At 42.0% G+C, this 18,727-nt stretch overlaps 1 protein-coding gene across 1 annotated transcript in view; it reads right to left on the bottom strand.

Moving 5' to 3' along the window:
* Positions 1 to 1,258: 1,258 nt before the first annotated feature.
* POU6F2 (POU class 6 homeobox 2) overlaps positions 1,259 to 18,727 on the bottom strand; it is a 591,094-nt gene continuing 573,625 nt past the window's right edge. Inside the window, exons 21-23 of the mRNA XM_060195767.1 lie at positions 16,889 to 17,057; positions 8,316 to 8,484; positions 1,259 to 2,642 (exon numbers count right to left, since the gene is read on the bottom strand). Of these exons, the coding sequence (XP_060051750.1) occupies positions 2,138 to 2,642; positions 8,316 to 8,484; positions 16,889 to 17,057 (843 nt within the window). The 3' untranslated portion in view covers positions 1,259 to 2,137. The remainder of the gene's footprint in view (positions 2,643 to 8,315; positions 8,485 to 16,888; positions 17,058 to 18,727) is intronic.

An 18,727-nucleotide genomic window follows, 5' to 3' on the forward strand; every position in this document is an offset into this window, starting at 1 on the left:
ATTCTTGATTGTTGTATGAACCATCTGGGGGAGGATGTGTGGAAGGTCCAACCATGTCACTGCATTTACACAAAGAACCAGGGGCCCATCGGATGAAAGAATGGGGGAGAGAGTATTCTTGGAGAAGGCAACGGCATTTTTAACATGTGGGGGCAACTTGAAGTAGGAATTCCTCTTATTTCATTCTCAACTTACTTCTAGAGAGTAGAGGGACATGATTATTAATTAACTATCCAAGAATATTTACATGTGACAACAGGCAAGTAGATGAGCCTCTTTGCCTGCTCTTTAAGCTCAATACCTTTTGCCTACACCTGGGGGAAATGTTACCTGTAGGTTCTAAGAGCTCACCTGCACAACTATCCTCACCTTTGAGCTTTTGTTCTTTCTCTTTTTCCCGGGTTATGTTATTTTGGCCTACAGGTGTTTTGAGTAAACTACTTTGAGAAATAAAATAATTTCTTAGTTCTAGCAGGAAAGGCTGTTTTGATGTGTTAGATACACTACTTCTGTTTGTAGATGAGTGGAGGAAATTCATTGTTAAAACTTGCTTTCAGTACAAGAACCCAGCCCCCAATACCAATGGATTAAATTTGCCAACTTTCTGCTCCATTTATGTATTCCAAGAACAATTACTCCTCCCCTAGAAAAAAGTCTGCCATTGCTGTCGGAACGCAAATAGTAGCAGAAAAGATGGGATTTAACAGCTTATACGATAGCCTTTAACGATCCAAGTCCCTACCCCTTTCTTTCTGGCCTGTTTTCTTTGTGTGTGTGTGTGTGTGTGTGTGTGTGTGTGTGTGTGTGTGTGTGTGTGTATGGGTGTGCGTGCAATGGATGTATTTTGACTGACATCTTGAGACATTTCTTTGGCTATCAGACTTCTGAGAGAAATTGCTTTGCACAGAAGCATAACATAGATGTAAGTATTGAACCAAATGTGCAGCTTATGTTTATATTACAAAATTAGTTTGGTCAGCTCTCCATGTACGTGGCCAACAGACTGAGAAAAATCCCAAGCTCTGGCGTGGACAGTGAGCACAATTACAGCTTATGCCAGTATTGACAGTTCATCGAGCAAAGCCCTAGTTATTGCAGAGTCTCTCCTGCATTTCACTGGGATCTGAGTGGAAAAAGACACTGCTCCCACTCTGTGGCCATCCAGCAGACCCCAGAGGCCACGCACTAAGGAGGTGGAGAAATGGCGGGGAAAAAAAGGGAAGTGTAAGCTCCATTTTTCTTTTCTCAAACCCACAAGTCATAGTGAGAAGCAAGCAGCAGATGCTTTGGCACGTGATCCAGGATGACCTCCTTGAAAACAAAGAGAACTGAAAAGAAGCCCCTCCTCCCCCAATAAGAAAGAATAGCCTCACCGAATGGCTTCAACAATGGCACTCCATTGGTGGTGACAATAGTTGGAAAAGATGGGAGAAATCAGACTTCCTATTTTTCCATTAACTACGAATGTAAAAACTGGTAACACAACTTCACACGCAGAGAAGAGTAGACCTACGATCTCGAGTTTACAATGCCATGTATCTGACTTTGGTTAATGGGTTTCATAGTGAATCAGCACTTAGGACCTGAAAGAAAGCAGTCCCTCCTCCAGGTGGCAGGCTTGTATTCGCTTTGAACAGATAAGTTTTGTTGTTGTTGTTTGTTGTGGGTTTTTTTTTCTTTCCTTTTTCTTTGCCTTTCTTTTCTTTTTGGTTTAGTTTAGTTTTTTTTTTTTCCTTTTTCTTAAAATGAGTTCACATTTTCATAGTTTACAGAAAAAAAGCATGTGGTTATTTGGTTTGCTTTAAGCCCATTAAAACACCGGCTTTGGGAAGTGGGGTGGGGGGACAAATGAGGGGGGTGGAACTCCCTAACACACTCACTCGCAATGTGGTGTATTCCACTTTAAAAAAAAATTTCAAAAGAATTTTTTTTTCTTGTTTCATTTTGGAAAACCAGAGCGGACACGTATCAACTACTCTGTCCACTTGGTAAAGCTTTCTTTGTCTCTTAACTTACAAGGATGATGACTAGGGCTGCTTTTGATTTATTTTAAATTGATTATTGTGATTTTTGGTGCAGTTCCAAGGGTGGATTTTAGTGTCTGTGGATCTTGCTTCTGTTCTAGGTGAGCGTCTCCTTAGGAGTTTTCTTCCATAGAGTCTGTTAAGGGCTCCAGAGGGACGGCTGTGGTGGGCTCGTGTTGTTTTAAGCGTTTAATTGTGTTCTTCAGGGCTTGTCTCTTATTGCAGAACCAAACTCTAACTACTTCCCGGTCATAGTTCAGCTTCTCGGCAATTTCTGTCATTTCTTGCCCAGAGGGGTGTGTGTTCTTCTCAAAGTGGGCATTGAGGATCTCTAGGGCCTGGGGTGTGAAGGAGGTGCGCCGCTTGCGCTTTTTGGACGGCTCACTCCCGATAAACTCGGTCAGGTTCTGCATACCTGCTCGATGGCGGGCCTCAGCCTCAGCCATCCACCGCTCAAGCACCGGCTTGATCTTCTGGGCACTTTTAGGAGTGATGTCCAGCTTTTCAAACCTGGCAGGATACAAAAGGCCAGGGTTCAGTTTGGCTGTCAGACTGCTAGCTATAGTGTTCTCTTGGGCTTCCTGTGGTAGGAAAAAGTGGCTTCTCAGGATGGTGTGTCTGGGGGGGAAAATTGAGAAAGAACAGTCTTACACTGAGTCCTCTGCCAGGGTGGGCTCCTGCCTGCCTGCCTGCCTGCCTGACTGGCAGAGTGAATTCACTCCAGGTTAACAGCCAGCAAAGGTAGCCCCGCTCAGGCCGGCACCCTCCCTCCTGCCATGCTTCATGCTAGTGCATGCAGCCCACACACCACACGTGGACTAGGGTGAAGACAAGTGGAGACAGCAGAACAAGGGAGTCCCACAAAGGAAACAAAAACACCTTGCAGATCTTTTCCCTGCAAACTGTCTGGCTCTAGCCCTTCACTGCAATCATCCCAGCACCATTCCTCCATCTCCAGAACCCTTCAGGTCAAACTGAACAATAGGCAGTGACGTCAAAGAGGGCAGCTGTCATGCTCTTCCATTTTAAATGGCTCTTTTTATTTTTTCTCATGTTTTATATTTGGCTCTCCTTAAACCCCACCCCCATTATGGAAATATTTTACTGGGGCCGGTTGGTGGCACACCTGGTAGAGCACACACGCATTACAGTGTGCAAGGACCTGGGTTCAATACCCTGGTCCCCACCTGCAGGAGAGAAGCTTCACTCTCGGTGAAACCGTGCTGCAGGTGTCTCCCTCTCCCTTTCTCCTTCTCTGTCTCCCTCTCCTCTCTCAATTTCTCTGTCTCTATCCAGAATAAAGAAATAAAACTATTTAAAAAAGAAGCAAATGTTTTATCCATTATAATCATGATGGAAACTGGAACAAGGTTCTTTTCATCACCATTTTCTTCTCTCACTCTCTCTCTCTCTCTTTTGGTCTCCTTTTAGCACCTCCTCCTTTCTCTTTCTCTCTCTCTTCTTCATCTCTCTCTCTCTATGGTAACAAATAATTTTCACTATATGTAAGGTAACAACATACCCCTTTTTGGGTAAAACACAGCCAGTTGCTGCTTTACTGCTGGACTCAAACAGCTGGACACACTGTGATTACTATGGCCTCCCCCTTTGTGTGTGCTAAGGCCATCTCATGCCTTCCAAACACCATCCAATGCAATGGTGTACTTTTACACCGGGGCATCAAGCTGTGTTTAATGTGGGATATCTGCAAACTGTACTTAAATGATATCATTTTCTGTAAATGAAGTCTCCTTGATATCAGCTGCCATCAGAAATTCTTCGCTACACTGACTTACAAAAATATGAAGCACCTGGGACAAAATTACAGAGTGTTTTAAGAGGTCAACCTAGTGCTAAATTCATGTTCAGTCTCAATGAAATAGAAAAAAAAAATACCAACTCCTTTTATTTGTTAATTCTAAATCCCAATGAGAAATTCTTTGGTAAGGCAACTTTTGATACATAGAATTTATTTCTCCTTTTAAAGGTTTGGTGTTGCTGAAAAAATTAAGTCTGACTGTAGAGTATATCTTATTACAATAGTTTGTTCCCAGAGAGCTAAAATGTACTTTCTTTATTCAGAATATGTTTTATAAGGTTGTTTGTATAAAGACATTTTCAATGAAACGAATCCAATTACAAGGAAGACTAAGGCAAGTATAAACCTATGGGACTACATCAAATTAAAAAGCTTCTTCACAGCAAAAGAAACCACTACCCAAATCAAGAGACCCCTCACAGAATGGGAGAAGATCTTTACATGCCATACATCAGATAAGAGTTTAATAACCAACATATATAAAGAGCTTACCAGACTCAACAACAAGACAACAAATAACCCCATCCAAAAATGGGGGGAGGAATTGGACAGAATATTCACCACAGAAGAGATCCAAAAGGCCGAGAAACACATGAAAAAATGCTCCAAGTCTCTGATTGTCAGAGAAATGCAAATCAAGACAACAATGAGATACCACTTCACTCCTGTGAGAATGTCACACATCAGAAAAGGTAACATCAGCAAATGCTGGAGAGGGTGTGGGGTCAAAGGAACCCTCCTGCACTGCTGGTGGGAATGTCAATTGGTCCAACCTCTGTGGAGAACAGTCTGGAGAACTCTCAGAAGGCTAGAAATGGACCTACCCTATGACCCTGCAATCCCCCTCCTGGGGATATATCCTAAGGAACCCAACACATCCATCCAAAAAGATCTGTGTACACATATGTTCTTGGCAGCACAATTTGTAATAGCCAAAACCTGGAAGCAACCCAGGTGTCCAACAACAGATGAGTGGCTGAGCAAGTTGTGGTCTATATACACAATGGAATACTACTCAGCTGTAAAAAATGGTGACTTCACCGTTTTCAGCCCATCTTGGATGGACCTTGAAAAAATCATGTTGAGTGAAATAAGTCAGAAACAGAAGGATGAATATGGGATGATCTCACTCTCAGGCCGAAGTTGAAAAACAAGATTAGAAAAGAAAACACAAGTCGAACCTGAAATGGAATTGGAGTATTACACCAAAGTAAAAGACTCTGGGGTGGGTGGGTGGGTGGGGAGAATACAGGTCCATGAAAAATGATGAATGAAATAGTGGGGGTTGTATTGCTAAATGGGAATCTGGGGAATGTTATGCATGTAAAAAAAAAAAAAAGAAGTAGAAACGCAAAGCAGAAATTGACTGAGTTTGGAATATGGCACCAAAGTAAGAAAGCAGAAGTATACTAGAGTTTGCAGTGAGTACCTCCCTAATACTTCCTCTCCACTTTTCCAAGCTTTGGGTCCATGATTGCTCAACAATTTGTTTGGCTTTGTATGTTAACTCTCTTTTCAGTCACCAGGTTCCAGGTGTCATCAGGATGCCGGCCAGACTTCCCTGGATTGAAGACACCACCAATGTGTCCTGGAGCTCAGCTTCCCCAGAGACCCACCCTACTAGGGAAAGAGAGAGGCAGACTGGGAGTATGGACCGACCAGTCAACGCCCATGTTCAGCGAGGAAGCAATTACAGAAGCCAGACCTTCTACCTTCTGCAACCCTCAATGACCCTGGGTCCATGCTCCCAGAGGGATAGAGAATGGGAAAGCTATCGGGGGAGGGGGTGGGATATGGAGACTGGGCGGTGGGAATTGTGTGGAGTTGTACCCCTCCTACCCTATGGTTTTGTAAAAAAAAAAAAAAAAAAAAAAAAAAGATAATAGAGTACAGTTCCAAAAAAAAAAAAAAAAGGTTGTTTGTAAAGGGACACAAAAGGATAGGCTTCCTTGATGTGTAATAATCTTATTTTTGGCACTGAATTTTAGATATATGGTGATAAGGAGTGAAAGCAGCATCAAATTTTAATGTGACTTCCCCTGGCATCCCTGCTGCACACAGCTGTAGAGTTCAAGGAGTTGACTATTAAAAAAAAAAAAACACAAAATAGGGAGTCGGGCGGTGACGCAGCGGGTTAAGCGCAGGTGGCGCAAAGCACAAGGACCAGCATAAGGATCCCGGTTCGAACCCCGGCTCCCCACCTGCAGGGGAGTCGCTTCACAGGCGGTGAAGCAGGTCTGCAGGTGTCTGTCTTTCTCTCCTCCTCTCTATCTTCCCCTCCTCTCTCCATTTCTCTCTGTCCTATCCAACAATGACAACAACAATAATAACTACAACAATAAGACAACAAGGCAACAAAAGGGAATAAATAAATAAAATAAATATTAAAAAAAAAAAAACCACAAAATACCAAAAACTCAACTTTCAGTACAGCAAAGAAGGGGAGCGATACATTTCACTTTAATTACAAAAGGAAGTAATCACTTATTGCTGTTCACTAGCAGTGAACTTGTGTCTGGGAAGACAACAAAGTTCTTGAAGCTCCTCCAAAGCTCTCAGGATCATGTTAAGTGACCACATGCCAACTAACATAAAGGCCCCAAAGTAGAAACTCCTGGTGGCAGGGTAACAGGCTTCATAGTAACCGTGACGTGGGAAACAAAGTTCATCTAGTGTGCTTGTGGCTTTTTTTTTTTCTCCGTGTCTCTGATAAGGAGGGTCTCATAATAAAATAAGATTAAATAAAATTAAGAAGGGTCTGATCAAAGCAGTGCCTAGAATTATGGCAGCTAGTGAAGAAATGGCATGAATACGCAGGCTCAGATCACAGTCTTTCTCATGCTTGAGATTAACGTGGATAGTTCCAATGGGAGATTTTTCTTTTCTTTTCTCTTCTTGTTGCTAGCACTTAACCTCACAAAAACACTAGAATTTAGAGAATGGCCGAAAAATCAAGCCTTCTGATGTTCTATTATGTAGTGAATATCCAAGGTTTCTTTGTCATTTCGGTCATAGTTTTTATGGATTCCCCAGAAGAAGATTGAAAAACAAAATCATATTTGACTAGGAATGCCCAAGGAGTACTCTGTGCATTAGTGAAAACATTAGATAGCATCTAGACCAATAAAAAGAAGTTATTTTAGGACTGAAAATAAGAAGGGGACTTCAGCAACAATAGGAAATTGTCAGTAACTTAGAAACCTGTGGCTGCTTTTCTCACAAGTCTGTCAAGATGAAACAAAATTAATGTTTCCCAACAGGGAGCAACTATATTCATATCACTGATGCTGCTTGTTAATGTGGATGCTTCTGTCCATGTTGTTTGGAATAACATATACAAGCCTTGAAACAAATTTCCCAGCAGCAGTATACTTGTATAGACTGAATAAAGGTTATTTTCTACAGGGAGGTATCTTATAAGAAAAAACAGTAGGGGAGGCCATAGAAGTGAGAGGATCCTATGGTGCTTTTTGTATTTAACAACAATCAATGGGTTTTATGGAAAATCATTGAGCAAAATGTGAGCTGCAAGCTACTACCCCATACTGATGTTATTTATAACCTTAGTCTTAAACTGCAGGAAAAGTACACTTCCGTCCTTTGGGGAATACATTAAAAGTATAAAGAGCAGATAAAAAGACAGCATTTCATGGATCACCAAGGACAAAATCCACTTAAATGAGTTTAGAGTTGGTGTCTTGGCTTTGCCTGATGGAAGAGGACTCATAAGGCATTGCCCAGGAGGAAAAAGCTCTTACCCAAGTGCCTTTGTTTCCTCATGCATAAACATGGGATTAGTGCAACACACACATGCACACACAGGGTCTGCTTCTGGCGGCTTGACCCAGATCAACTTGAACACAACCAAGGCTGGGTTTGGACATTTATTTATTTAATTTGGGTCGGGAGAATTTGGCCAGATTTTCACGACATTTTCCTGAGCCATGGAAAGCAGCTGCCTCTGTTTAAGTATGTGCCTTTTAAGCTGCCTTTGGAAAGACAAATTTCTGCAAGTTCATGAATTGGAGTTTTTGTTTGTTTGTTTTGTTTTGTTTTAAACTTTAAAGAAAGTTCTGCTATAAATTCTGGGGACAAACATGGCAGGAATCTCAACACCCACTGAGACTGGCATTTGCTCTGGATGGGTAGACGAGTGACAGTCACTTTCAGCTGCATCCAAGAGTGGGTTCAGTAGGAAGCCTCTGACTCAGGAGGCTTTAATATTCCCAGTGAAACCACCTTGGAAGTTCTTTGTGAGTTGACAGGAGTCATCAAGCCAGGACCCTCAAGTCTACTTCAGCACCTTCACCTTAATCAGTATCACCAAATTCCAACAGATAAGACACTCCTGACTTTGCTCCCACACTCTCCCCTCCAGCTCTGCCCACCCGAAGAAGAAAAAGCAGAGCCAGAGAACTAATGAGGCCGAGACCGTTGATGGCAGGAGATGACAGCATGCAGGCTTGGGTTACCTGCAGATGGCCGACTGGCTGTATGCGGGGCCCTCTGTAGCACTGAGAGCCTGTCCCACCTGAGTCTGGGTCAGGCCAAGAGACAGGCGGCGGATTTTAAAAGCTTTGGCAAATTCTCGGATCTCCTCCAGATTAACCCCATCCACCTCACCCGCTGCAGTTTGAGGATCTGTGGAGATGTTTTTGAAAACAGGATCAATACATCAACATGTATCCACTTCACATCTGTTTTTTTTTATGATGTACAGGGAAGTGTCTGTTCAGTAGCAGAGTGATGGGGAAACCACCATGTCTCCCTGGTAAGGTTCTCCTTGTGCCCCATACACCTTTACAAATCATGCTTCCAGATGGTTCTGAGCCAGAGAAAACCACAGGCGCTACTTCTATAATAGAAAGGAGTCCTCGGCCTGGCAGGGGTACAGTGGGTTTAGTGCACATGGTGCGAAGCGCAAGGACCCGCGTAAGGATCCCGGTTTGAGCACCCGGCTCCCCACCTGCAGGGGGGGGGGGGTCGCTTCACAAGCGGTGAAGCAGGTCTGCAGGTGTCTTTCTCGCCATCTCTCTTGACTTTTCTTTGTCCTATTCAACAACAGCAGCAGTAATGGCTACAATAACAACAACAACAAGGGCAACAAAATGGGAAAAATGGCCTCCAGGAGCAATGGATTCATAGTGCAGGCACTGCGCCCCAGAGATAACCCTGGAGGCAAAAAAAAAAGAAAGGAAGGAAGGAAGGAAGGAAGAAGGGAAGGAGGGAGGGAGGGAGGCAGGGAGGAAGAAGCCCTCTTTAGGTTTTAACAGATAATAGCTAGTACAGGAAGGCACTTGCTATGGGAGGATCATAAATAGGTTAAAACATTGTGCAAAACAATAAACAAGCAACCCTCTCCAACTAGTGGGAAGTTTCTCCTGAAAAAAAAAAAAAAGACGCTTTTGAAAACAAGAGTATTTTGTTTGTCTTTTTCATGGTCACCACTGCAGTCAGCTAACAAATGGTGAAGTTGCTTGATTTCTATGCTCATTGTAACCTCTCAGAAGGGCATGTTTATGAAGCTTTGAGAATAATATTGCCGTCTTCTCCCTCCCCTGATAGCAGTTTACCAACACAGATGCCTTTGTTCCCTGAAAGGATACATCAGAAAAAAAGCCTACTACTGTATGAAGACTCCTTTGGTGCTAGATAACATGGTCAATTTAAGACTTATCAAGGGAAATGACACGACAGCTGGAGAATGAAACATCCCCTCCTCCCTGGCTTCTCATCTCTGGATAAATGCAGGTGTTACCAAGCTGGAGACGGCTGGGGTGGTAGGAGGTTTCAAAATGCTGTTCTGTCCTATGTGTCAAGAAGCCATTCTCCCTGAGAGTACATTCTATTGTTCTTTACCTCATTCCTCTGACTTAGGTGAAAAGTTTTTCTCCTAATCTTTTTGTACAATAGCCTATCAATTTCAGAGAATTCAATTCTTTTCTAAAGGCTGTACTGGGCTATATTACTTTTCCTGGCTCAGGGCTATAGAAACTCCAGTGATCATAAAAAGAAATAAACATTTGCATTCTAAGGTCCTTACTTTTTATTATTATTATGTAATTTTTCCTCCTCTTAAAATGTATTTTAAGTGAGATGTAACTGTTTTCACATATATGCATATAAACCTTTTTTCATACTTTTATTTATTTATTAGAGACAGAGAGAAACTGAGAGGGGAAGGGGCATAGAGAGGGAGAGAGGCAGAGAGACCTGCAGCCCTGCTTCCCCCCTCATGAAGCTTCCCCCCTGCAGGTGGGGATCAGGGGCTCGAACCTGGATCCTTGTGCCCTGTAATGTGAGCACTTAACCAGGTGCGCTACTGGCTGGCTCCCAAAAATGTGCATATATTGGGAAGCAATCACTATAATAAGTCTAGTTAACATTCATCACAGATGTAGCTGACTTCTTTCTTGTGATGAGAACATTCTTGGACTTTTAAATAAGATGTTGATGTTTGTGGGTAGCTTGGAGCTTCATGTTTTAAGTCTCTCATTACAAGGGAAATGAACTCTATTTGTAGAATCACAATACAGGTGCAATACTGTACTTTTATCTTCACGTTAAAAAGAATCCTTTGAATTTTTACATGTCCTTAGTCATAATTTCAGTGTGGAAAGATTGAGAGATAGTACAACCACTGAAATCAGTCTGCATTTTGTTTTGAGTGACTCTTGGAAGGCCTGAGCAGAGAGTAGAGGCAAGAGGAACAGAAGAGGAAATCCCAGTCTCTGTGGAGTTTATAATCTATAGGGGTTGATACCCAACACTATGAATAAGGAATGTTTAGAGAAAAGTGCCAGGCAGAGTCTAATCAAGAACTGATGGTGTAAGACGGTGACAGGTCAGGGAGTGTGGATCCACTTGCCAACACCCATGTCCAGCAGAGAAGCAATTACAGAAGCCAGACCTTCCACCTTCTGCTTCCCATAATGATCCTGGGTCCATGGTCCCAGAGAGATAAAGAATAGGAAAGCTTCCAATGGAGGGGATGGGACATGTAGTTCTGGTGGTGGGAACTGTGTGGAATTGTACTCCTCTTATCCTATGGTCTTGTTGATATTTTTATTATATATATATATATATATATGCAAAATATATGTATGTGTAATATATATTATATATGTATATATATTGTTATATATATATATGTAACAGGATAGAGAAGATTCCAATGGAGGGGATGGGACAGGGAACTCTGGTGGTGGGAACTGTGTGGAATTGTACTCCTGTTATCTTAAAATCTAATTAATCATTATTAAATCACCAAATATATATATAACTTTACAGGGACAGGAGAGGTAGATAGCTCTCAGAGACTGAAGCAGCCATATTCTAACCAGACAGGCACAGATGCAGAGCAAGTCCGGACACCTGGAGCACTGCAAGGTGTTGACAGTAGAGTGGAGGGGTGGTGTTGGGAGTTGGGTCTAGGCACGCAGGAAAACTGATCATGACTATGAATTAAAAACCTGTCTTTTTTCCTTCTAAAAAATTCCCCAGAAATCTGGCACTACTTGTTTCATGAAAGACTTGTTTGGTTTGTTTCAGTTGTAGGCTTCCCATTGTACCTTCAGTTCCAGGAGCACAGCAGCTTGTAATGTGAGACTTAACCAGGTGCACCACCACCTGCCTCACCCCCCACCCCCCACCGCCTCAGAAGATCAATCTCTCAGTAATTAGCTGGTTTGGAAGTTTGAATGAACTGAAATGAAAATGGGTATTGGCTCAAGTATAATGATGACATTTCCCTAATCTGTGATGTAAGGGCTAGGGGAAAAAAAAAGATATTTTATGGGATATAAGTATTGATATAAATTATATGAAAACAAACTAGTTTGTGAAATCCGGTGACATGACCACTGGGCTCATATCCAGTTGAATAGTCAGGGTAGATAACTACAGATATTCTTTTGTTTTGTTTTGTTTTTTTAAACTTAGCACCTCCCAACAGTTAGCTAACGTTTTAACTGTTAGCATGTGGATGCTGGATAATCTCCATCTATGAACTTTATCCTTCTACAACCTCTGCTAATGAAATTGTTGTGGAAGAAACAAACCTCTTTAATAAAACTTCTAAATATGAGATCTGGAAAATGTGTCCACTGTGATTGTGTGGACCAGGAATCTCGTTGTGTCATGAGCTATCATCATGCATCCTTATGTTCACTTCATATCAGTTGTCAGTTCTTTGCCCTCTAAGTCTCAAGATAACAGGTTGAGTGCTCATGTCACAATGAGCAAAAACCTGGGTTCGAGACCCCCGGTGCCTACCTGCAGGGGGAAAGGTTTATGAGTGGTGAGGCAGGGCTGCAGGTGTCTCTCTCTCTCCCTCTCTATAACCCCTTCCCTCTCAATCTCTGCCTGTCTCTCTCCAATAAATAAAGATAACAAACAAACAAACAGAAAAAGAAAGCAAAACAAAACAAAAACTGACTTTTTTTTTGTTAATTCCAAGTCTATGTATTTTTAAACAGTGGTCTGCACATTTTAAGCTAAAGTGTGATGCTTGCCAAGTTATTCATTTGGCTCTTGATTAATTTCTAAAAGACCTGATTATAGAAATTTTATCTACCTCAGATGACTGTGGAGACTGAGCAAGGTTAAACACAGCCAGGTAGTGTTCCTTCTATGAATAGGTACAGTGCAGATGTGGTAATGGGTGTACATACTTAGTAATTCTGAGCCCAGATGTGTTCTTTGCTCATAAAGATTCTGCTATTATTCACTGATAGGGCATAGGGTATTAACATTGCATTTCTTTGTCTGAAATAAGGAGGGGTTTTTTTGTTTTTTTTGTTAGCCCATCCACTCTCATTTACATGGGACTATTAGTTGCCTGATGCTATGGTAAGAATCTTTGACTGAGCCCAAGCTCAGGTCCTTGAAGACGGCCAAGTGTGCACTCTTCTGGGTGAGCTGTCTCCTGGACCCATAGAAGAGGTGCGTTTCCTAAGTGATGGAATGGTACTTTCATGTCTTTCCCGCTCTCTGTGTCTCTTGCCTTTGGTGGAGTTGTACTGGCATAGAGCCCCAGAGGAAATACTGGGGGAGGCAGGGGACCAGAACAAACAAAACAAAACAATACAACCCCAAATGCTCTGACTATGCCATGGAAGCATTAATTGGGAAATGTCTTTACCACAGGCTGAAATCCATTTTGACCTGGTTTAAATTCATGGCCTTGACTATTGGAGGATTTTATTGATCAATTAACCAACCAACCAACTCATTTCAAGGATTATATTTACTTATTTAAATTTTTTCCCTTTTATTTGCTAGGACAGAGAAATTGAGAGGGAGAGGGGAGATAGATAGATAGATAGATAGACAGACAGACAGAGATACCTTTAACACTGCTTCACTGCTTGTGATGCTACCCTCCTGCAGGTGGGGACTGGGGACTTGAACCTCGGTCCTTGCACATGATAATATGTGTGCTTAACCAGATGTGCCACTGCCTGCCCCCTCAAGGATTATGCATTCAAGCAAAAGTTTATTTGCAAGTTCTGTTCTACCTCAATTTCTATTATGAAGCTGATCCTTGAATAATTCCTTTTCTTTCTTCTTTTTTAAAAATATTTATTTATTCCCTTTTGTTGCCCTTGTTTTATTGTTGTAGTTATTATTGTTGTTGTTATTGATGTCGTCATTTTTGGATAGGACAGAGAGAAATGGAGAGAGGAGGGGAAGACAGAGAAGGGGGAGAGAAAGACAGACACCTGCAGACCTGCTTCACCGCCTGTGAAGCGACCCCCTGCAGGTGGGGAGCCGGGGGCTCGAACTGGGATCCTTATGCCGTTCCTTGTGCTTTGTGCCATGTGCGCTTAACCTGCTGTGCTACCGCCCAACTTTCTTTCTTTCTTTCTTTCTTTCTTTCTTTCTTTCTTTCTTTCTTTCTTTCTTTCCCTCCCTTCCTTCCTTCCTTCCTTTCTTTCTAATTTTTATTAGATAGGACAGAGAGAAATTGAGATAAGATGGTGAGATACAGGGAAAAAAAGACACCTGCAGACCTCCTGCACCACACTTGAAGAGATCCACCTGTTGGGAGGGAATGGAGGCTCAAACCTGGGTCTTTGTCCTTGGTAATATGTATGCTTAACCAGGTACGCCAACACCCCCCCATTTGTGGTTTTTCCATGTGGTGTCAGGGCTTGAACCAAGGGCTTCATGTGTGGTTGGGTGTGCTCTGTACCAGCTGAGCTGTCTTGTAGAGCTCTTGGCTCTATCCTCTTTTTTTTTTTCTTTCTTATTTATTTATTTATTTATTTATTCCCTTTTGTTGCCCTTGTTGCTTTATTGTTGTTGTTGTTGGATAGGACAGAGAGAAATGGAGAGAGGAGGGGAAGACAGAGAGGGAGAGAGAAAGACAGACACCTGCAGACCTGCTTCACCGCCTGGGAAGCGACTCCCCTGCAGGTGGGGAGCCGGGGGCTCGAACCGGGATCCTTATGCCGGTCCTTGTGCTTTGCGCCACCTGCGCTTAACCCGCTGCGCTACCACCCAACTCCCTGTCCTCATTTTTCTTGTGGCATGGTTTTAAACAAACATTTGAAAACTACTAAGGTAATTTTTTATATTTTGTTTTTCCGATTTCACTAGATATGATTTACGTGGAAACCTCCTGTCTTTGTTTTCTTAAAGCAGCTATGTTGTGTAGAATGTGCATGTCTGACTGAGTCAGCCCAGGTGGATTATCTCTGGGCTCTGTCTGCTGCCTACTAGTTTTGTCACATCAGGTGTTTTAGTCTCTGGACTGAGTCTGGTTCTTCTGTCAAAAGTAGGCCAAATGAATTGGTTTTTGTAGACCGTATAAGATAGCAGCATGACATCTGAAAATAAGGATTTACATTTCCTTTTTGTGAGTATTACATGAGCAAACTATTGGAAGTGCTTTGCAAATGCTAAAGACAAAGACTCAATCATGTCTGTTGGGAGTCATCAACATGAGAAAATGCTCCCATGCATTTCTAGAGGAATATATACATTCTACAGTTCAGTTTTGGTACAGAAGGGATTTAATTAAATTATATACTCACAAACTGTAGCAACTCTAAGCCCAGCAATGGATTTACATGAAATCTGCCCTTCGTGGCACTGTTGGACCCTCTCTTTTCTGCCAGAGAAACATTCCTTGTTCAGGTTCTGCGCTTGAGTTTAGAATTACTTTCTTGCAGTGTATATAATAAAGGAGTTTCTCTTTCTCCCTTTATATTCCATATTAAAGCTATCTAATATGTTTTGCTGATATGTATACTTAGAACTTAGATGTCCCATTGACTACTGTGCAATTGAAATTTTATTCGCACTATTTAGTAGCTCTAGTATTGATTTCTGAAAAAAGACTAATCTTTCCCTATCTTAAGACTATCTTAAAGTATCTATCCATCTGTCTCTGTGTTCATTCATTCCTTTATCTCTCTGATCATCTAACATGTTTTGCTTATCCTGTGTGAAATACTATATTAGTGGGGTGGTTTGCACTTTATCATATTTATTTCTTCTCTATTAGATATTTTACCTTGGCTTTTTTCATTTAGAACCAAAGCTTAAATTTAATTATTGTTTTTAATGATTATATTTATTTATTAGAAGTAGACAGAAATCAAGGGGGAGATAGAGATAGAGAGAGAGAGAGAGAGAGAGAAATAGAGAGAGAAAGAGAGGGAGAGGGAGAGGGAGAGGGAGAGGGAGAGGGAGAGACCTGCAGCCCTGTTTCACTATTCACCAAGCTTTTTCCCTACAGGTGGCAATCTGGGCTCAAACCCAGGTCCTGGTACATTGCAACGTGTGCTCAACCAGGTGCGCCACCACCCAGCCCCTAAATTTCATTCTTAAAGCATAAATTTAATTTTAAATTGATGAGGCTCCTGACTGCTCCTGTTTTAATATCACATTCATGATACTTGAGCACACATCATACTCATGTGTTTTTATGGCATAGGCACCTATAAAGTGCTTTAGCTATTTAAAAAAAAATTTTTTTAATTTACTTTATTATTCATTACTGGATAGAGAAAGAGAGAAACTGAGATGGGAATGGGAGCTAGAGAGGGAAAGAGACAGAGAGACACCTGCAGCCCTCCTTCACCACTCATGAAGCTTTCCCCCTGCAGGTGGGGACCACAGGCTTGAACCTGGGTCCTTTCGCACTGTAGTGTGTGCACTTAACCAGGTGCGCCACTGCCTGGCCCCAGTGCTTTAACTTTTTAAAACCTGTAACAACTGGAACTTTGGTCCCAGGAAAAGTATGATTTATGAAGAAATTCTATGGTTTTATATGTAAGTGAAAACTGCTCTAAACGTGCATAGTTAACATTAAGTTAAACCAATTTTTCATTCCTTTTACTGTTTCTATTTGCACATGATGCATAAGCTGCCTTCCTGTTGGGCCAGTTACTGTTTCTAAAAATTGCCTGCGTAAGGCCTAGTCGGGAAAGCAGAGTTGCTGTCTTGTTTTATGAATGGTCATTTGTAGATATCCCAATGGATTCCAGCCCATGAAGCTTCCCCCACAGGCCACAAGGCAGTTCACTGTGCACACACACCACACCCGCCCACAGGCATGCTCTCTTTTATTCCCTCTGACACCTACAAATAGAACTGCAGGGGACTTCAAACACACAGAAAAGCAGCTTGACCTGCTGACTGAGTGCCTGTTGTTGGTTGTTTCAATTCCGAGCTCTGTGGTTCATTCCCTGTAAGCTGATGGGTTTCTCACCTTCTGAAGTGGCAGTACTGACTCAGCACAGCTGAAAGCAAAGAAGCTGGAAACCAAACCCTTACCAGTATGCATCACGAGCGTCTGTTTTGGGGAGCCGCTTCCCTAAGGAACTGTCTGGTCGTGGGTCCCCTTACTGACCTCCCAGAGCCAGGAAATTCCTATTCAAAGTTGAGAGAATAAGAGAGTGGGAAAGGGCATGGAGGAGAGTGAGAAATAATAGTGATAAAGACAGATAGATAGGTAGATAGATAGATAGAGAAGCATTGCAAACAGGTAATAAGAAGACGACCATGGTTTAACCGAGGCAGAAAGGATACTTACTGCTGACTAACTGGCCCACGCTTAAAGCTGAAGAAGAGGAGGATGAAGAGGAAGAGGAGGAAGCCTGCCGGACGGGACTTTGAGACATAGATGCTTGGCTGTGTGCCAGGTGCAGAAGGTTGCCTTGGGAGGCTGCTTGACCCACTGACGTCTGGGAAGGTTGGTGGAGCTACATGGAGGGATATAAAACAAAAAGTAAACAAATGAATGAAAATCAGGGTGGGGGGGAGTGTCAGTGAACAGAAATTTCATCTGGGGTCAAGTTGCTTTATTTCCAAAAAAAGAACACTTCTCAGGCAGAGTACATATTCAATACAACAAACAAGCTTTTCTTTATTATTATTTTAAAAATAATTTTACTAGGGGGGGTTACCGGTTTACAGTATAGTTGTTGACACCCTTGTTTGTGTTTGTATATAAAATTGTTGTAAATGACGACCAATCGAAATTATTTGTCAAGGCAAAAGATGAGTTGAAGCAAGGCTTTTTTTTTTCTTTTACAAATGGGTGTGCAGCTGACAGTGGCAGTCAGGCAGCAGCATACCCCTCCCCATCCTTCTCCCGTCTTTTTCCTGATGCAAGACTGTCTCTTCCACCCCTGGGCTGGGCTTCAGAGTTCACAATCTCCCTGCTGTCTAAATAGGGAAAGGAAGAGAGTCCAAAGGGGTCTCTACTGGAGGATTAGCACGCAAGTAACTATTATCTAACCCAAAGAATACAGAACTACTGATCACAGGTGGTTATAGATAACAATTTATAAAAAGAAAAAAAAATTGTACTAGACTGTTCTAGTCATGTTCTTTGAAGAGAAGACCTAACCATCTCTTACAAAATATTGCTTGAGACAATTGTATTGGTGGTTCTTAATAAATTACTAATTCCCTACATGATTTTTCTTTAAAAATTTTTTGTATGGTCATTATTTATTGGATAGAAACAGCCAGAAATTGAGAGGGAAGGGGGAAATAGAGAGGAAAAGAGACCGAGAGACGCCTGAAGCCCTGCTTCACTACTCGTGAAGCTTTCCCCCTGCAGGTGGGGACCAGGGGCTTGAACCTGGGTCCTTGTGCATTGTAACATGTGTGCTCAACCAAGTGTGTCACCACCTGGTCCTGCTACTTGATTTTTCTGGAGTATCTTTTTCATAATTTTCACTTTAATTTTAATTTAATTAAAAAAATTTCTTTAACAAGAGCACTGCTCAGCTCTGGTTTCTGGTAGTGTGAGGGACTGAACCTAGGACTTTGGAGCCTCAGGCATTCAGGTGTCTTTGCATAACCATTATGCTATATCTATATCAGCTCCAAGCATCTACAATACCCAACTGTGGCATGTGGTGAACTCCTTTTGCTTGCTCATACAATTACAGCATATTTGATGGGTTCCTCAAATAAAATAAAATGCTTGTCCTAAATTTGGATTCTAAAGCTCTTTTTTTTAATTTTTTTATTTTTATTAGAGCACTGATTAACTCTGGCTATGGTGGTATGGGGGGATTGAACTTGAAACTTTGGAGCCTCAGGCATGAGAGTTTCTTTCTGTGCCCAACCACTCTGTCTTATGTAACTATTTTTTTTAGCAGACTGTACATAAGAACTTTTTGCTCTCTCAGACTAGAATCTGAATGGTCTACTGTTGATCTGGAGAAACGACCCCCTCCCAAATATCCTAAAGAAAATTATGAGAGAGGCTTGGTAAGTTAGGACAAAAACAGTAAGTATTGTGTTGTACTTTCACTTGTCATCTCTCTGAGCTGGTACAATCACTGTGCCAAGGACTTTCCTGCTCTCTCACTGAAAAGTAGCCATAGTTTTGGCCCCTCCCCCTTATTTTAACAAG

Source organism: Erinaceus europaeus, chromosome 8 (genome assembly GCF_950295315.1).
Source record: "Erinaceus europaeus chromosome 8, mEriEur2.1, whole genome shotgun sequence".
Classification (NCBI taxonomy): Eukaryota; Metazoa; Chordata; class Mammalia; order Eulipotyphla; family Erinaceidae; genus Erinaceus; species Erinaceus europaeus.